Genomic DNA, 15,355 nt, shown 5'->3' with positions numbered 1-15,355 from the left:
TCGATCGCTCCTCACGTCGACACCCTCCAGCTCGGCGATCCTGCGCGGTGGCACGTCAACTTTGGCGACGAACCAGCCAAGCCTGTCGAGGACAGCGATGGAGAGGAGGAAGACGACGAGGACGAGCCAGATAGCCCAGGCTCGATCTACTCCCAAGCGTCCTACCAAAGATCCCGATCTCCCGCCGACCGACCCGCTCTGCCGGTCTCGTCCGGCAAGAGCAATCTAGAGCGCGGATCTGGCAGGAGAGCCAACAAGTCTTCTCGCCGCGGACCCCGCACTGCTCTGCGCATGGACACCGTCCCCGAGCTGCCCGACACCTCGTCCCTCGCGCCCTCTCCTTCTCTCCCGAACCCCTTCCCCGCCCAACCCACTCCCTCCACCCCCTCCCGTCCCCCGTCTGTGCCCTCAAAGCCGCCCTCCGCTCCCATTCCCATTACTGCGGGGCCACTCCCGCCCTATCCCCTCCTCTCCACAGGCTCAGCGGCGTTCCTCCCCCCCTCACCCACCCTCACACGCGCCTCCTCCCTCTCCAGCGCCGCCTCCGTCTCAGCATGGGGCGCACGCTATCCCTCCATCGCCGCCAGCACCGTCGGGGGCAGCTCCACTGCCAGGAGCAGGGCGAGCGTGAGCGGGTATGGCACGGGCAGCGGCAGTGGGAAGAGTGGCTATGCCAGCTCTGCCTACGTCGAATCGAGCGGATCCACAAGTGGGAGCACGGCGAGCTCGAGGCAGGACCATCTCGCCAACCCCGCACCAGCACCCACCTCAGCCTCCCACCTCACCGCTACGACCGCGGAGAACGCGAAGAGGGCGCACCCGCAGAGCGAGGGAGGCTCGTCGCATAGGTGGAGGAACCCCCCCGCTGGCTTGGACGCGCTGACCAAGTCCAATTTCATGGCTTCGTCCGACCAGCTCCACCCGCGTTCCCAATCCGATCCCTCCCCTCCCTCCACCTCCCACCCCCAGCCCGACCCGACCCGCCCCAAAGCCCACCTCCGCCGCCCGAGCGCGCATCATGCAGGTCCCAACATGGACCGCGGGGAGGTGGGCGTGCGGGAGCGCGGGGCTGAGAGGTTGGTGAGTATTGATGTCACTTTGTAGTACCACATCGTTTCTCGTAGCAGGACTTTCTTCGACCGCCCGCCGTCTTCCCTTTAGCTTAGCCTTACCTTTACCCCGTACTTACCCCCCTACCTTGATACTTCACTGAAAATTAATAATTCATCAAACGGACTCGGACTCTCCATCGCCGTTCTACCAGTACATATCACGTATATACATACTACCAAGTATACTACAGAGACTCTCCCTTTCTCTTATTTCTTATCAAAGCTCTACTTTCGTCGTCATGGACGGGAGGAACGTGAGAGGTTGAGTTGGTGAGATTGATGGTTGGAGCTACTATGCAACAGCAGTAGTAACATTGACAACGTTGACATGTATCAGTTTTCAATATACTGCGAATCATGGACATGGTCAAGTTTCAGAACAAGACCCTCCGGCCCTCTCTTCGACGATGCCCATCCTTCTACAGAAAAAGAGAAGGTCACGGCCGTCTTCGAGACCGGCAAGACGCATCTGCTACCTACCCCAAGGCACCCAAGGCTTACCCCAACGCATGAACGCACGGATGATATGACACTGAACCTGACCAAGCCACGACGCGCCAGACGTCGAGGGGGGATTGAGACAACCGCGAGGGTGAGTCCGATCATCCACCCGTCCGTCCTCCTTCATCGTCCCTCACCACACCACCATCGTGACGCGCCTGTGCAGCGTCTGTGGAGGGGAGGTCATTTTTCAAGGACACGCTTTTTGTTTCGTCCGAGATCAAAGATGAGGATGAAGAATGAAGACGCACATTGGGGGCCTCGGGCAAGTGACGGATGGAGACTGACACGGTCACGCTTGACCTTGACCAACCACCGACGATAACACCGTGATCCAATCGTGATGGCAGCAGGACAGCACGGCAAACAAGGCTCTCAATCGTTATCGACACCACCAAAAAGCCCACAAATTCAATCATTCAATCATTCAACAACCCAACTTTCTCCCACCAAATCGTCAATGATCTGCCTGGCCTACGACTGCCGTATATTCCTTCGTCGGCGTCACCATGACCAGGGGAAGGAAGGCTACGTTTTTGGACGGCAAGGAATGTGAAGAGACGCGCCTGGTCACCTGGGGAGTGTAGGACCCGAAAAAACAAAAAAAGAATCATACACACACACACACACACACAAGTCCTCCTTCAAGTTTTCCTTCTCAGTCCCATTTCCCTGTCGTCCCTCGCCTAATTGCACCATACTCCAGAAAACGTGTCACGTTCCGTTTTTGCAGCACCCTCCGAACCACGTCATGAAGTTCCGGGGCCGTCGCATGGGTCTCAGAGCATTCAGCAGCGGATCATCGTCGTTGGAGCGTCCAACTTGAATAGAAAGGCTCTTGTTGACGTCTTCGGCTGTGCAAATCCGGGGTTGGGGGCTTGAGAGTGTCTTGGGATGATACGGACGATGGGTGTTAGTGCCAAGGCTGGGACAAGGGGGGAAAAGCTTCCGAGTCACTTCGGGTTCGTTGCTGTGGTAGATTCAGACGGCAAGCAAAGTCTTCGCTTCGTACCCAGGCAAGGCAGATCATTGGCGAACGACTTACATGGCTTGGATGCGGTGGTTTGTCTTACGATTGTAGACTCGCCTATGGGTGGGTCATCAGCTCAATGCGGCTTACTCACTTTCAACACGACAATTTTCTTTATCTGCTTCTATTCTTTGGTTTGTTTTTTGCTTGAACATGTCGTGTTTACCATTCAGTTGATCAGGATATAACGGAATGACAGTGAGTACACGAAAGTTTGTTGCTCGTTTCTTCTTCATGATCCATGAAACTTGGGTTTTGAACGTGGATGTTTGCTATGAGGTATAGCCCCAGACCCGTAGGCAAGTTGGAGCGAATATCTCAGCATAGACCAGAATCGAAGATGAAAACCCGAGAATGCCCAAAACAGAATGTTTGTCGGAGTCCAAATTGATGGGATAAAGTGTCAGATCGATATCATGATCTCTCAGACTCGAACCATCATGAGTAGACAAGTCTCAAAACATAGTGACACTTTCCCCCCATCTCAAAGTGTCTTATCAGACGTACCAGTGGTCTCTTTGATCCATATTTGTTAGAATATGTATCCAAGTGATCACTGGTATCTTCTGCAGGCCCCCCAATTTTTGACTTGTGTTCGATACATTCAAGGACACCACTACGCTGGCAGAGTAGACTCGTCTCGCTGACACATTTGCATTTCATGTAAAGATTCAGGAATACCTCACACATAATTGTTGAGGTGGTGACGCTACAGAAGAGAACATGAAATATTGGGAAGCTGAAAAAAGAATGTTTGTCAGAGTGTGGACTCGGAGTGACGGTTAGATCGTGTTTGGCTCTTAGATCAATATGATCATGATCACAGCCAAAGTCTCAAAAGAGTCAAAACATAACGCAAGTCACACTTTTCCTCCATCTCAAACGGTATCATCAGACATACCAGTGGTCTCTTTGATTCATGTTTGTCAGAATGTGTATCCAAGTGGCCAGTGCTATCTTCTGCAGGCCCTCATCTACCGACAATGTTTGTTTGATAAATTCAAGGACACATGTACGCCAGCCGATTGTTCTCAAGTCTTAGACACCTGTATCGTTGGAAAAACCACATTTCATCGTTGTCCAACTTGAAGGTCGTAGAATCTTCGATCAGTCACCGGGAACAAGAGTCTACTAAGATAGATCATTGGTTAGACTGATGATGGCAATGGTAAGGTCTTATTTTAAGCAGACGCCCTGCAGAAGATGGTCGGGTTTCAAGGGATCAACGCTCTGTTATAGTCCTTACCAACTCACCTGTCCTCAGTGTCGTGTTGATTCTACTACACACTCACGATCTTTATCTGTGATCTATGTCTCGAGCATCAACATCTTGCAAGTGCGTCTTTCAAGTCTGCAACCTTGAACATGCACAAGCAAATATGATTGTGATGGTTATACATGCCTTTCGCTGGCTATGTTAATAGCCCTCCACGCGAACTAGATATAGGAGATTGGACTGCAATCAGGCACATTCTTATCTTTATCAGGTTACTATGATGACACTTTACCTCCGCTGTGACTGATCATCAATCCAGAGCCTCAAACAAGACGCTGGAATCTGCTCATAAAATTACAGTTGCTACATATCTCAAACGACACCTCTGCTCACAACTTGACGCTACATCCGTTTCAATGAGCTCCTCAATTTCTGAGGCCTATCAACTTCAATCAGTCAAAGTAAGCCCATCCTCTTGGTTATTAGCTTGGTGGATTAACTGATCGAAATCACGCTCAGTACATATATGGTGAGTTTGCAACGATCATAATTTAAAGTCCAGGATCAATAACAACTTACCTTGGCATGATTGCAGTCGCTTGTTTGCCAGTTTTGGTATGTAGTGCACCTGACCAACAATGTTAACGTGACTCCTGGATTAATGTCTCGCTGTAGGCCCTGGAATATTGTAACACGTTTGAAGAAGAGGTATTTTGTTAATTTTTCTGGTTGTCGCTGTCTGCTTTCACTAAAGGTGTCGTGTCAGGTTAAGCTGATTTGGAGATCAAGATGGAGCCTTGCCAAAGTCCTGTTCCTTTGCTCTCGGTACAACATGTTTGCTGCATCCATCCCAACTTTGATACGTAAGTGAATGTTATCTGAATCTCTACGTTTAACTATTTAAATGATGTTCTCAAAGTGACCGTTGGCCCCGCTATACCTAGTACTGTGCGTGTACTTTATCCGTCCTTATCTATCCTGATCCAAATTCTGATTCCAGAAATGCAAGCAGATAAATCTAGCTAGTGCAGGTAGATCCTCCTTTTCTCATCTTGCTCTTTATGCCCACGCTTTCTGCACAGTCCTCGGCGTAACTAGTATCGTTGTAGCAGAAGGTAAACAGTTCATCTGGATTTCATTGATAATATAACACTTATTTATCTTTTGGTCCTTCCAGCGATACTTCTTCTTCGGACAATTGCAATCTGGCCTAGCTGCAAAACATTTCGTTATTGCCTAGTGTCTCTATATCTGGTCTGGCTGTAGTGCTTCAGCTCCGCCTTTCCAGTGTCTAACAACGACTTGAATTTAGGCTGTTATTATCTCCATGCTAGTATCTACCTTCATCTATGTGAACTCCCTCGAATGTGAGTCTCCGCTATTTTATTCCATATCGTTCAGCCATGAAGCCCGAATATAGTTGTCTCAGAACCAGGACTACTGGGATGCAATCCCGTAACGCATCCAGACAGTATTGCGTACGCTCTAGTCATTGTATCATATGTAATATTTCATGAAACCAGTGAGCGTTCAATTTGTCCTTGAGCATATCCACACTACTCATTGGGGCGTCCGTAGTTATTTTAACTCTACTTGTATACCGGATAATCACACTCTTCCGCCACACCACCAACCCACTGTTGCGAACTCTGTATACCGATGGGATTGGTTTTTACCTATGTATGTTAGGTAAACTGACGTGCACTGACACCTCTCAAACATGCTCATACATTTTGTTTCTCTTGAACGCCTTGCATTTAGCTTTATCTATTGCCAATGTTATTGCGTTTGCGACTTTCCCTGTACGTCTCTTTATGTTTATGCTCTCACATGCTGATAAAAAAACACACACTCAAAACTCTTCCACTTCCAGGCTGGCTTGAAACCTGTACTGGACGTGTACGTGATTTCAGCCCATTATCATGCACGATCGCTTACATACTTTGACCATGCCGTGACTCTCCACTAGAGTGTATTATACCGTGCATAGCGTTCTATCATGCCGAATTATTCTCCACCTTCGTGCTGTCAATGTCGACGCTGTCACTAGGACATTGAATCCTCCATCTCAATCGCTACAATTTGCCCGCGTCGTCCGTCAATGCCATCGTATTGAGGCATTTAGATGTGAGTCGAGAACGGGGGATATACCAATGGTTTAGGCGTTTAGAGGAATACAAGGTATGGATGTGGTCTTTCTGTGAAATCATATCAGTGTTGAGCCAAGTGCCTGATAGTCATAAAATATATACAACATCAATTCTAAAACGAATAAATGAATCAAATTGAATTTTAATGAGCATATTTAGTCCGTCAGAAAGATGGCATGTATCGCCTGATATACTAAAACAGGCGTTTGATCAAAGATTGTGAGATCTGGACAAAGGTAAAGCATTATCCCTCCACACTCTTGCATTCTGACTAAAGGTTTCTTGCCTATTAGACTGTGGATTTACTTGACATAGAGGTACCACTTCTCATCTTTGCGCCACAAATAAAATAATGAAGCTCAAGTGGTCGCAAGCGAACACTGACAGGTTTGCATCGTAAGGAGAGTAAAAGGATTATATTAATCTCTTGGATGGTAAGGAATGTAAGGATAGGATAGACAGGCCCATCACAAGGTCTCAGACTATGTAACCGTCTTCATCATCATTCTACTCCGGATTCGTTAAATTATCAATATAACAGTTTGCTGCATAACCATGCTGACCGCAACACCCTCCAAACCAGTTCGCGTGATCACCATCCGGCACACATGAATAGGTCTTAATATGAGTATAGTAATCTCCTCCAAGTTGCTTACAACAATGTTTGGTCCTGGTGTAATCCAAAAGCTTTTCCGTGTCACAATAACATGTCTGATCGGTAAGTATTGACCGGCGGGACGAGACTGATGACACAGCCAAGGCTAGGAAAAGGGCAAAAAGCTGCATTGTTCTGGCAGACGACAAGTAGGAGTTTTGGCTCCAAGCAGGTCTTTGGTGAATGGCCTACAGTGTTCGGATGCAGGGAAAAGTAGATTGTTGCTATATGGGAAGTATGGCTCGTTGGATAGTTGCACAGTGGAATAATAATGACCTTCTTGATGGCTTGGCAGAAAATGGGATAAGGCCTTGACGTCGTTCGTTTCCTTAGACCTTGGAAGTGAACCGTGAGCTGCAAACACTCGAATCTGACGGAATAGATTCCAGACTAGTGTGTATAGATAAAAGGGGGAATTGCGAGTTAGTGTTTAAGGCAGTGAATTATGCTGGCTTATTCGTTAGTGCAAGGAATGAATGGAATGCTAAGAGGAATGATGATCTGACATCACGATCGCGGGGAGCCAATGAGAATAAGCCTACCTTACACCCTCACCCGTCCATCTGTTGTTCGTTCTGAACTTCTAGTCAGTCATCCATTTGTTGTCCTCGAGCGGACAATCAAACCAGAAGTGTTGTTTTCCGTGACCACTTGTCGTCGACAAAACTCCACTCCCAAACCGAGTTCACGTGCGCAAGAGAGCCTATCTCAGTTGTGTCCACATCATGCTGGCGCGAGAATGGAGTGTGGAGAGGTTGGGGTGAGTGAGATGTTCTGTCGCGCCATATGGTGGTGTTCCCGCGCTTTGGGACTCCTGAATCGTCGTTCAATGACCTTTCCGGGGGTGCATTGTTCAAAAATGAAGACGACGCTGGAAGACATGATGGTGATATGAACCAGCCACAGAGCGCTTGCAAAAATTCTGTACCAGAGTCGAATTGGACTCCGCGGCCTACCGTTGCTTTTACCAGTAGCGGCCTTTGCATAATGTCAACTTGAACTCAACATACGAAGGTGCTGTTTCTCTTAACTCAGAAAGGTATGTTAAACTGGTGCTCTCAATGGCATGGCACCACTATCACAGAATGTTCTGTAGCAAAATATCTGCTAGCTATTTCAGGCCAGAAGTCAATTCTGAGTTCGAGGACAGAATTCACATTCGAGTTTGCCTACATCCGACCACTTTCATAAGCATTAGAACCCTCAATTGATTTTCCAAACTACACGCAAGGCTTCTTACCCAATACCATTAATATGCATCTCAGGGCTAAACTGATAATGGTAAGTACTATTTCAAGTCGACGCCCTTTTAGGAAAGCAGAAGAGATAGAAGTTTTTGGTTCTCGTGTCTAGGGATTGGGATTGGCGCTCTGTGGCACTTGCTCGTCGATTCTCTAACGTCTTACGCGTCTTTACAATGGTCTCAGCACCATAAAAATAGGTCAGTTCAGTTCCCCAGACCTCACCCTCAATTGACAGTGTAATCAGCCTCCCGCGAGCTGGAGACTCGAGCTGTGATTAGGACATTGGTCACGCGCCCATTGCTGTGGTGCTTTGCCTCTCCTGATCATCAGTTTTGGCTCACACACAAGAAAGACATCTGCTCATACAGGGTCTAGGCAGGGTATAAGTGAGCGTATCAACAGCAACTCTCGTGACTCGCCATGTCATCCTTTTCAGCGAGTCCTGCAAGCTCCTTGGCCTTTCAACTGCAATCGGTCAAGGTAAGCATGCTAAGTTGATCATTTTGAATTGATCAAATAACATACCGATTGCCCAGTATGTATATGGTGCGTTTGCAAAGACATTGGTCCTACACCGACCAATAACAGCGATTTCGCAGTCGCTTGTTTACCAGTTTTGGTGTGTGATTCAACTAGCGGACATGTATACTCCCAGCTCAATGTCTGCGCTGTAGCTCCTAGAATACTTCAATACATTTGAAGAAGAAGTAACGTGCTACTTATTAATTTGTCATTGTCTCCTTGTTTATATATCATACCAGGTTCAGCTGATTTGGAAATCAAGGTGGAGCCCTGTCAAATTCCTTTTCCTTTTTTCGCGTTACAACATGTTCGTTGCAACCATTCCAATCTTGATTCGTGCGTGGGTAATACCTGAGAGCCGGCTTATAGCTGACACTCTCCAAGTGACTCTTGGCTCCGATATACCCAGCAATGTGCGTGCAATTGTCATTTCTTGTGTCTAAATCTGATCGTGGTACTCAGACATGCAAGAAGATTAATTTGGCCAGTGCAGGTAGATTTCCTCTTCTTTATCTATGAAAACTTGTCATTTATGCTTATCATTTCTACACAGTATTCGGCGTAACCAGTGTTGCGATAGCAGAAGGTAAGTTCCTTCTGCATGTTTACCTCGCAAATATGATGGTTATCTTCGAGTCACTCCAGGAATCCTTGTTCTACGGACGATTGCAATATGGTCTGGCAGCAAAAAGTCTTGTCGTTGTCTGGTGTGTCTATATATGGTTCGGTTCCAGCAACTTCACTTGGATATTTAATGACAACTCAATATCAGGTCATTATTGTGACCATGCTCGTATCGACCTTCATTTATGTGCACTCCCTCGTTTGTGAGTCCCCACCCTTGACTTTCTCTTGATCAGTTATGAATCCGAGAGTAGTTGTCCCAGAACAAGAGCTATTAGGATGTAATCCTATGACGCGTCCGGACAGTGTCATATATGCGCTAATTATTATATCATGCGTCATATTTCACGAGACCGGTAAGCATCAATTTTGTCCTTGAAGTCGTTTCATATATCTCACCGAGTCCACAGTGCTCTTAACCCTACTTTTGTACCGGATAAATGTGTATCACCGCCACACCACTAATCCAATATTGCAGACTCTGTACAGAGATGGTATTGGCTTTTATCTGTGTATATTGGGTAAAACTCGCACGTGCACTAATTCCTGTTAAAAGCTGATACCTTGTCTCTTGCATCCAGCTTTGTCTGTTGCTAATGTTGTCGCGTTTGCAACTTTCCCTGTATGTCATTTTCTGCTCCCATTTACCGGTAGGGCACTCAAAATGTTACATCCCCAGCCGGGCTTGAAACCTATGCTGGACATGTACGTGATTCTAGCACATTGGTACACGCTTTAACCTGTCTGTTTTGATAATATTTTTCTACAGAGTGTATTATACCATGCATAGTGTTCTGTCATGCAGAATTATTCTCCATCTCCGTGCCGCCAACTCAAACGCTGCTAGAACTTTGAACCCTCCGTCTCAATCGCTACAATTCACCCACACCATCCATCAATGTCATCGTAACGAGTCTTTTGGATGTGAATCCAGAGCGAATGCTATACCGATAGTTTAGGCGTGTACAAGGTATGGACATGGTCTTTCTGTGCAACCATTAGCGTTTATATAGCACGTTACAACACATTTTAAGCTAGGTTTCGTTTTTTATACTGTGACGTCGATGTACGGATGCGCTGAGAGGCGGGGTATATCCAATGAAATGATCGACTTTTCTATAAAACTCGCTCAAAGGCGTCGATGGGGAAACCATGTGGTCCAAGCTTCAAGCTACAAGCTGAAACGCTAATCTTAAAGGGGGCGCATCGTTTCTTATCCAGTCGAATCGATGACTGCTTGTTTAGGTGAAGAGTCTTCTAGGCCAGCTTCAACTGTATCTGTTCGAAGTGCATCTTTTGTTCTTGCGCTTGTTTTTTATCGTAACTTGAAGTAATCTGCCTATGTGGGGATGAGCGGGATTCCTTGATGCATTTCAAAAGCCAGGATATTTGTGTTTCCGCTAGAGGAATAACCCAGGTTCGGTGGAAGCCATCAGTACAATGAAGTAACTTCTTTTTGCACCCAGTGACCATTTACTAGAAGAAATTCTCCATTGGGCTGTTTTTCATTTCGAACGGCTTATAATTTACTTCGAGCTCCGTTCATCTGAAAAATTTAGCTTATCCGACGTACTTACAATTGTTCGCATCCGTCATCTGTGGTCATTCAGCTCAGATAATGATCGATGATCGTTCACACAAAGGTGGCCCCCAATCCGATATAAATGTGCCGTTGATTACTGTTATCCTCGTATTCTGGAGTTCACCATTACCATCATGGGCAACTTATTGTCATTCGAGTCATTAGATGATGTCAATAAAGAGCGATTAACCCGCGATATCTTTTACAGTTTCGTTTCCCTTCACAATGATCATCGAGAGAGCTTTGAAGAGAGGATACAATCTGACCATAGTTCCAAGACTATCCATATTGACAAAGTATTTCGCAAGGATTGGTTCATCAGGACTGGGGTTTCGAACGATTCAACTGCTATTAGTACCTTTATATCAGGTGAAGCCCCGTGTTCATTGTGTTTTGCACCATTAATTACTTACGGGCACCGTAATTTACAGATGAATTTGATGATCGTGTATGTGCAGACATAGTATGTATCGTTTTTTGGGACAATCTTTGATATGCGGGCTGCTTATTCCATACGTACAAGATCCCAGGAGTCACAAAGATCATGGGCATCGCAATGGATCGCCTATTTGGAAATTTTGTAGCGAATCAATCATCGACTTCCACATATGTCATATCCGTTGGTAGATCGGGTATATCGAGGATGGATGTCAATTTCTTTGCCTACCAGTTCACTTCAAAGAAGATATCAGAAATCGCGACCAACTTGGTAGCAATAACTGTTATCACATCGGCGCCCAAGCTTAACGAGCTGAAGAGGAACGATGTGTCTGTCATCTCTCAGATGCTTTGCACAGCTGATTTCGCTGATGAAAGAAGATTGGCTATTCGTAACAAAATGTGGGAGATAGTCCAGCAGAAGACGAGTACGTACAGCGACCTGCACGAAGTTTCTGGGAGCGAGCACAGGAGAAATTGGAAGATCTAGGTTATAGGAAAATCAACTTGAACAAAGCGGTCGGGTTCTAGATTCAGATAAAAGGAATTATAATGTGACTTAACAAGTTGAGCCCGACATCGTTAGTAGCGCTACGTTACGGACTTGATTCACTGAATTTAGAGAATACTTGACAAACGAGGAACACAAAAATAATAGCGAACATTGAACAGAGCCTTGAACCTCCACGTTACTGTCTGTACAGCATCAGTTTAAACCTCAAAGAATTCATGTCCAGGCTCAGAAAGTTGAACTCCATATAATATAAGAACAGATCAGGACGGTACAGATATATACAGACATCAAAGCAAATTCAGGTGTAAAGCAGCCACAGAACCAAGAGTTATACACGTACAGATAAAAGAAACAACTCCACTAATTCCTATATTCAAAGGGTTATGTAGAAAGTCAAGAAGATATCGACGAGGGGGCGATGAAAGTGACCATGGATGGATGAATGGATTCGAGTTGTTAATGAGGAAAAACAAGACGACAACTCCTCATCGCGCACTGCCCCTGAACTCCTTACTTTCGATTGTCACGAGGGTTGTCGTTCTTCAAGATCCATATGATACCAGTGTTGGGACGGTAGAGAACCAGATGATCGTTTCCCCCGTGATGCTTCTTGCCATCATCTTTTCCTGATTTGGAACCTGGCTCCGCATCACCATAATCATATGCATAGACACGGTCTGCAGTGGAAGCCAAATCATATCCGCCAATACCCACACCCGGTGCACCTTGAGCGTAGACTGGACTGAAAACTCCTTTGTCGTTTTTCAAAATCCAGATGGTACCTGCACCAGGCTGGTAGAAGGTAAGGTGGTCAAGCTTGTGATCCTTGTTGTAGTCAAAAGCGAAGGCATGGTCATTGGGTGATAGCAAATTGAATCCTCCAATCCCAGAGTTAGATGAATACACAGGACTGAAAGTTCCTTTATCGTTTTTCAGAATCCATACGATGCCGGTGTTGGGGCGATAGAGGACAAGATGATCAAGTTTTTCGCAGTGTTCATAGTCGAATGCAATGATGCGATCGGCAGTCGAACCCAAATCGTAACCACCAATGCCATTACCAGGTGCACCTTGTGCATAGACCGCACTGAACACCCCCTTAACGTTCTTCAAAATCCAGGCGGTTCCAGCACCGGGTTGATAGAAAAGAAGATGATCAAGCTTGCCCGAATGATCATAGTCAAAGGCGAGGGCTCTGTCATCAGGTGATAGAAGGTTGAACCCTCCAATCCCGGTGTTCGACTGAAAAACTGGACTGAAGACTCCTTTGTCATTTTTCAAAATCCAGACGATGCCTGTGCTGGGACGATAAAGGACGAGGTGATCAAGTTTGCCGCTGTGGTCATAGTCAAATGCGAAGACGCGGTCTGCAGTGGATGCTAGGTCATAACCACCGATGCCGTTGCCCGGCGCACCTTGCGCATATACTGCGCTGAATATAGCGCCATCGCGCTTCAAAATCCAGATAGTACCAGCCCCGGGTTGATAGAGGACAATATGGTCAAGCCTGCCCGAGTGGTCATAATCGAAGGCGAATGATATATCTGCGGGGGAGAGTAGGTTGAAGCCTCCAATGCCACTACCCGACTGGTAAACTGGGGTGAACGTCGACGGGTTAGACATGATGAACTGAGTCAAAAATTAGTTTAAGTATCAAGTGTAAGACAGACACGTACATTATTCAATGTGAGGAATACTGAGGGTTAGAATGAGAGTAAGTCAGAGTACTTATATATCAGTGAAGTCACGGTGCAATGCAACGGTGCGGGTGTTTCGTCATTTGGTAGTGTCTATGCATCCTGTTAGGCCTTTTTTTGGAGTTAGGTACTCCAAATTATTATTTTCACTTCCTCAGAACATCAACCTATGGGCGGTCTTAGTGCTATCCACATGACTCGATCTTTCCAAGAATTTTCCTGAGGCTGAGGATGAATCCTGCACGTTCCTTCGTATCGAAATAACACAGTGACGCTGGCGTTAGCAGATCTTGCAAATCCTCCCGGTACTATAAAATTACCGATGTGATATATCATGACAATGTTTCCGCCTTCCATACGTCCTGCCAGATTTCACATTCGATACTTCCATTTGTTCCTCCTATTTCGTAGATTTGATTTTGTGGATCGCGCCCAGATAACGTGTTGCAGCTGACCTATGCCAGCAACATCGATATTCCAGGTCTTCCCCCTTGTGCCTCGCTGACTACGCAGCGCACAAGTGGTTCGTTCCATTCCGCAAGTTGACAGATTATAGTCTGAGAAGGAAGATGGCCTTGATATAGCCATGCCAGGTTTGTGAAATAAGAAATGACACAGGCTTGTAGGTAATACGGTACTATGGTGGATGAATGGTTACACTTCGAGTTTCGGAACTGCCGTATCGCGGCAACAATTTTTTTAAAATCCCGATGGGTCTGATCGAAAAATGTGTACCTTAACCATAAATCAAACTTTAATGTCCATGTAATTACAATATACTGTGATGCGTTACAGAGATCGCCATTGAGAGAGTATAAGACAAGTTCAAAAAACATATACGGAGTGATGAGTGGGAGACTACAACAAAGTGAAATAAAACGACATAAAAGCAACACTCAACACTCGCGACGAGTGCTCTGGATGTTCGTATCATCACCTTTGTCCGGTATGTTTGACTTTGAAGATGCCAACTGAGGACAATGACCTCGAGTCTCGACAATGGGACCAAGGTTGTAGTAAGCACAGTAAGTGTTGCAGCAGTGAAGATAAGGGAAATTATACAGAGTTTCCGTCCAATTGCCTTCACCAAAACAAGTGGCATAAATCCTAAGACATACAATGAGCCGGTAGGCAAAATGACTCAGAATGAAACCTACCTTGCTGTGATCACCTGGCAATCAGTCAACAGAAAACCGGCACCTGCAAAAGGAGTCGACAATTCAGTAAGTTGTGCAATTAGGACATAAGAGAAAAAGAACTACCTTGAAAATCAGACAAGAAAGCCAAACCATGTGAGAGATGGTACTGGACATGTTGCGCAAAACAAAGAAACTCGGCGATCAACTTCTGCTCGTCATTCAAGCCAGGTCAAGGTGAGGCGCTATTGTTATTGATATACTTCACAAAGTCAGCCTCAATTCGCTCCTCCAGCAGGTACACTGCACTTTTCAGACTTGGCACAACTGGCACAGCAATGGCAGAATGGACCATACGCAAGCGAGGTACTGTGGGAGGCGGGAGTTCGGTGGGACCTTCTTTGCGGTTAGAATTGCTGATGAATTGATAAACTATTTTCATCAAACTACACCCCCAATACATGCAGTTGGCTTCGACAAGCATTTTTGCTAACTCATCTTTGATAGCCAGCCGCTTCCTGCCCAAGGGTGAAGCCAATATTGAAGCACTTGTTGTGCTAGGTTGAAGCCGGTAGTACCACCGTTTAGCGACAATATCTCCTCCGTGTAGGAAGATGATGGTCTGAATAGGGAAAGCGGGGGTAGGAAAGAGCTCATCAACGAAGACATGTCAGGCAACGAATACGAAGCTATATAACAAAATACAATGCCTGGTCAAGTCCTTGCTGGAAGGCGATGAATCAGGGTATGAGTTTCGAAGAGTATTGGTATAGGCGCAAATCCAAACTAATATTGAACTAAAGAATAATACATCGAGCATGTACTTCTTTATATAGTGAACGGCAAGGGTCAGACCGAGAAAGGAAAGAATTAAGAAAGTGGTCTGACCAACTGTCTAACCAATAGGAAAAGAAGGAGAAAGTGGTCTGATCTA

The 15,355-nt window shown here is 46.0% G+C and overlaps 7 protein-coding genes across 7 annotated transcripts; 5 read left to right on the top strand and 2 right to left on the bottom strand.

The window, feature by feature from the left end:
• Positions 1-1,360: 1,360 nt before the first annotated feature.
• Positions 1,361-2,245, top strand: SERLADRAFT_462789 (uncharacterized protein; the record flags this gene model as incomplete). The annotated part of the gene is made up of 2 exons (XM_007316210.1): positions 1,361-1,804; positions 1,854-2,245. The coding sequence occupies 2 exons, from the start codon at positions 1,441-1,443 to the stop codon at positions 1,898-1,900; spliced, it is 411 nt and encodes a 136-aa protein (XP_007316272.1).
• Positions 2,246-3,819: 1,574 nt separating this feature from the next.
• Positions 3,820-6,156, top strand: SERLADRAFT_462786 (uncharacterized protein; the record flags this gene model as incomplete). The annotated part of the gene is made up of 17 exons (XM_007316209.1): positions 3,820-4,130; positions 4,179-4,320; positions 4,379-4,388; positions 4,455-4,474; positions 4,535-4,567; positions 4,626-4,722; positions 4,779-4,807; positions 4,860-4,890; positions 4,942-4,974; positions 5,037-5,113; positions 5,172-5,226; positions 5,280-5,381; positions 5,438-5,548; positions 5,621-5,661; positions 5,733-5,758; positions 5,829-6,040; positions 6,097-6,156. The coding sequence occupies 16 exons, from the start codon at positions 4,042-4,044 to the stop codon at positions 6,019-6,021; spliced, it is 1,089 nt and encodes a 362-aa protein (XP_007316271.1).
• A 1,213-nt stretch (positions 6,157-7,369) lies between these two features.
• SERLADRAFT_462784 (uncharacterized protein) lies at positions 7,370-8,226 on the top strand (the record flags this gene model as incomplete). Its single annotated transcript, XM_007316208.1, has 4 exons — positions 7,370-7,703; positions 7,761-7,945; positions 8,018-8,105; positions 8,153-8,226. The coding sequence occupies one exon, from the start codon at positions 7,451-7,453 to the stop codon at positions 7,661-7,663; it is 213 nt and encodes a 70-aa protein (XP_007316270.1).
• A 102-nt stretch (positions 8,227-8,328) lies between these two features.
• SERLADRAFT_414286 (uncharacterized protein) lies at positions 8,329-9,661 on the top strand (the record flags this gene model as incomplete). Its single annotated transcript, XM_007316207.1, has 9 exons — positions 8,329-8,388; positions 8,670-8,766; positions 8,815-8,843; positions 8,893-8,923; positions 8,984-9,016; positions 9,076-9,152; positions 9,203-9,257; positions 9,309-9,410; positions 9,465-9,661. 9 exons carry the CDS (start codon positions 8,329-8,331, stop codon positions 9,605-9,607), a joined length of 627 nt encoding a protein of 208 aa, XP_007316269.1.
• An 835-nt stretch (positions 9,662-10,496) lies between these two features.
• Positions 10,497-11,740, top strand: SERLADRAFT_462783 (uncharacterized protein; the record flags this gene model as incomplete). The annotated part of the gene is made up of 3 exons (XM_007316206.1): positions 10,497-11,005; positions 11,068-11,099; positions 11,160-11,740. 3 exons carry the CDS (start codon positions 10,771-10,773, stop codon positions 11,562-11,564), a joined length of 672 nt encoding a protein of 223 aa, XP_007316268.1.
• Positions 11,741-11,803: 63 nt separating this feature from the next.
• Positions 11,804-13,293, bottom strand: SERLADRAFT_462778 (uncharacterized protein; the record flags this gene model as incomplete). The annotated part of the gene is made up of 2 exons (XM_007316205.1): positions 11,804-13,217; positions 13,265-13,293. One exon carries the CDS (start codon positions 13,209-13,211, stop codon positions 12,099-12,101), a length of 1,113 nt encoding a protein of 370 aa, XP_007316267.1.
• Positions 13,294-14,653: 1,360 nt separating this feature from the next.
• Positions 14,654-15,090, bottom strand: SERLADRAFT_435939 (uncharacterized protein; the record flags this gene model as incomplete). The annotated part of the gene is made up of 2 exons (XM_007316204.1): positions 14,654-14,853; positions 14,916-15,090. The coding sequence occupies 2 exons, from the start codon at positions 15,088-15,090 to the stop codon at positions 14,654-14,656; spliced, it is 375 nt and encodes a 124-aa protein (XP_007316266.1).
• Positions 15,091-15,355: the final 265 nt, after the last annotated feature.

Source organism: Serpula lacrymans (assembly GCF_000218685.1).
Source record: "Serpula lacrymans var. lacrymans S7.9 unplaced genomic scaffold SERLAscaffold_5, whole genome shotgun sequence".
Classification (NCBI taxonomy): Eukaryota; Fungi; Basidiomycota; class Agaricomycetes; order Boletales; family Serpulaceae; genus Serpula; species Serpula lacrymans.
This window is presented reverse-complemented; position numbering and strand designations above follow the sequence as displayed.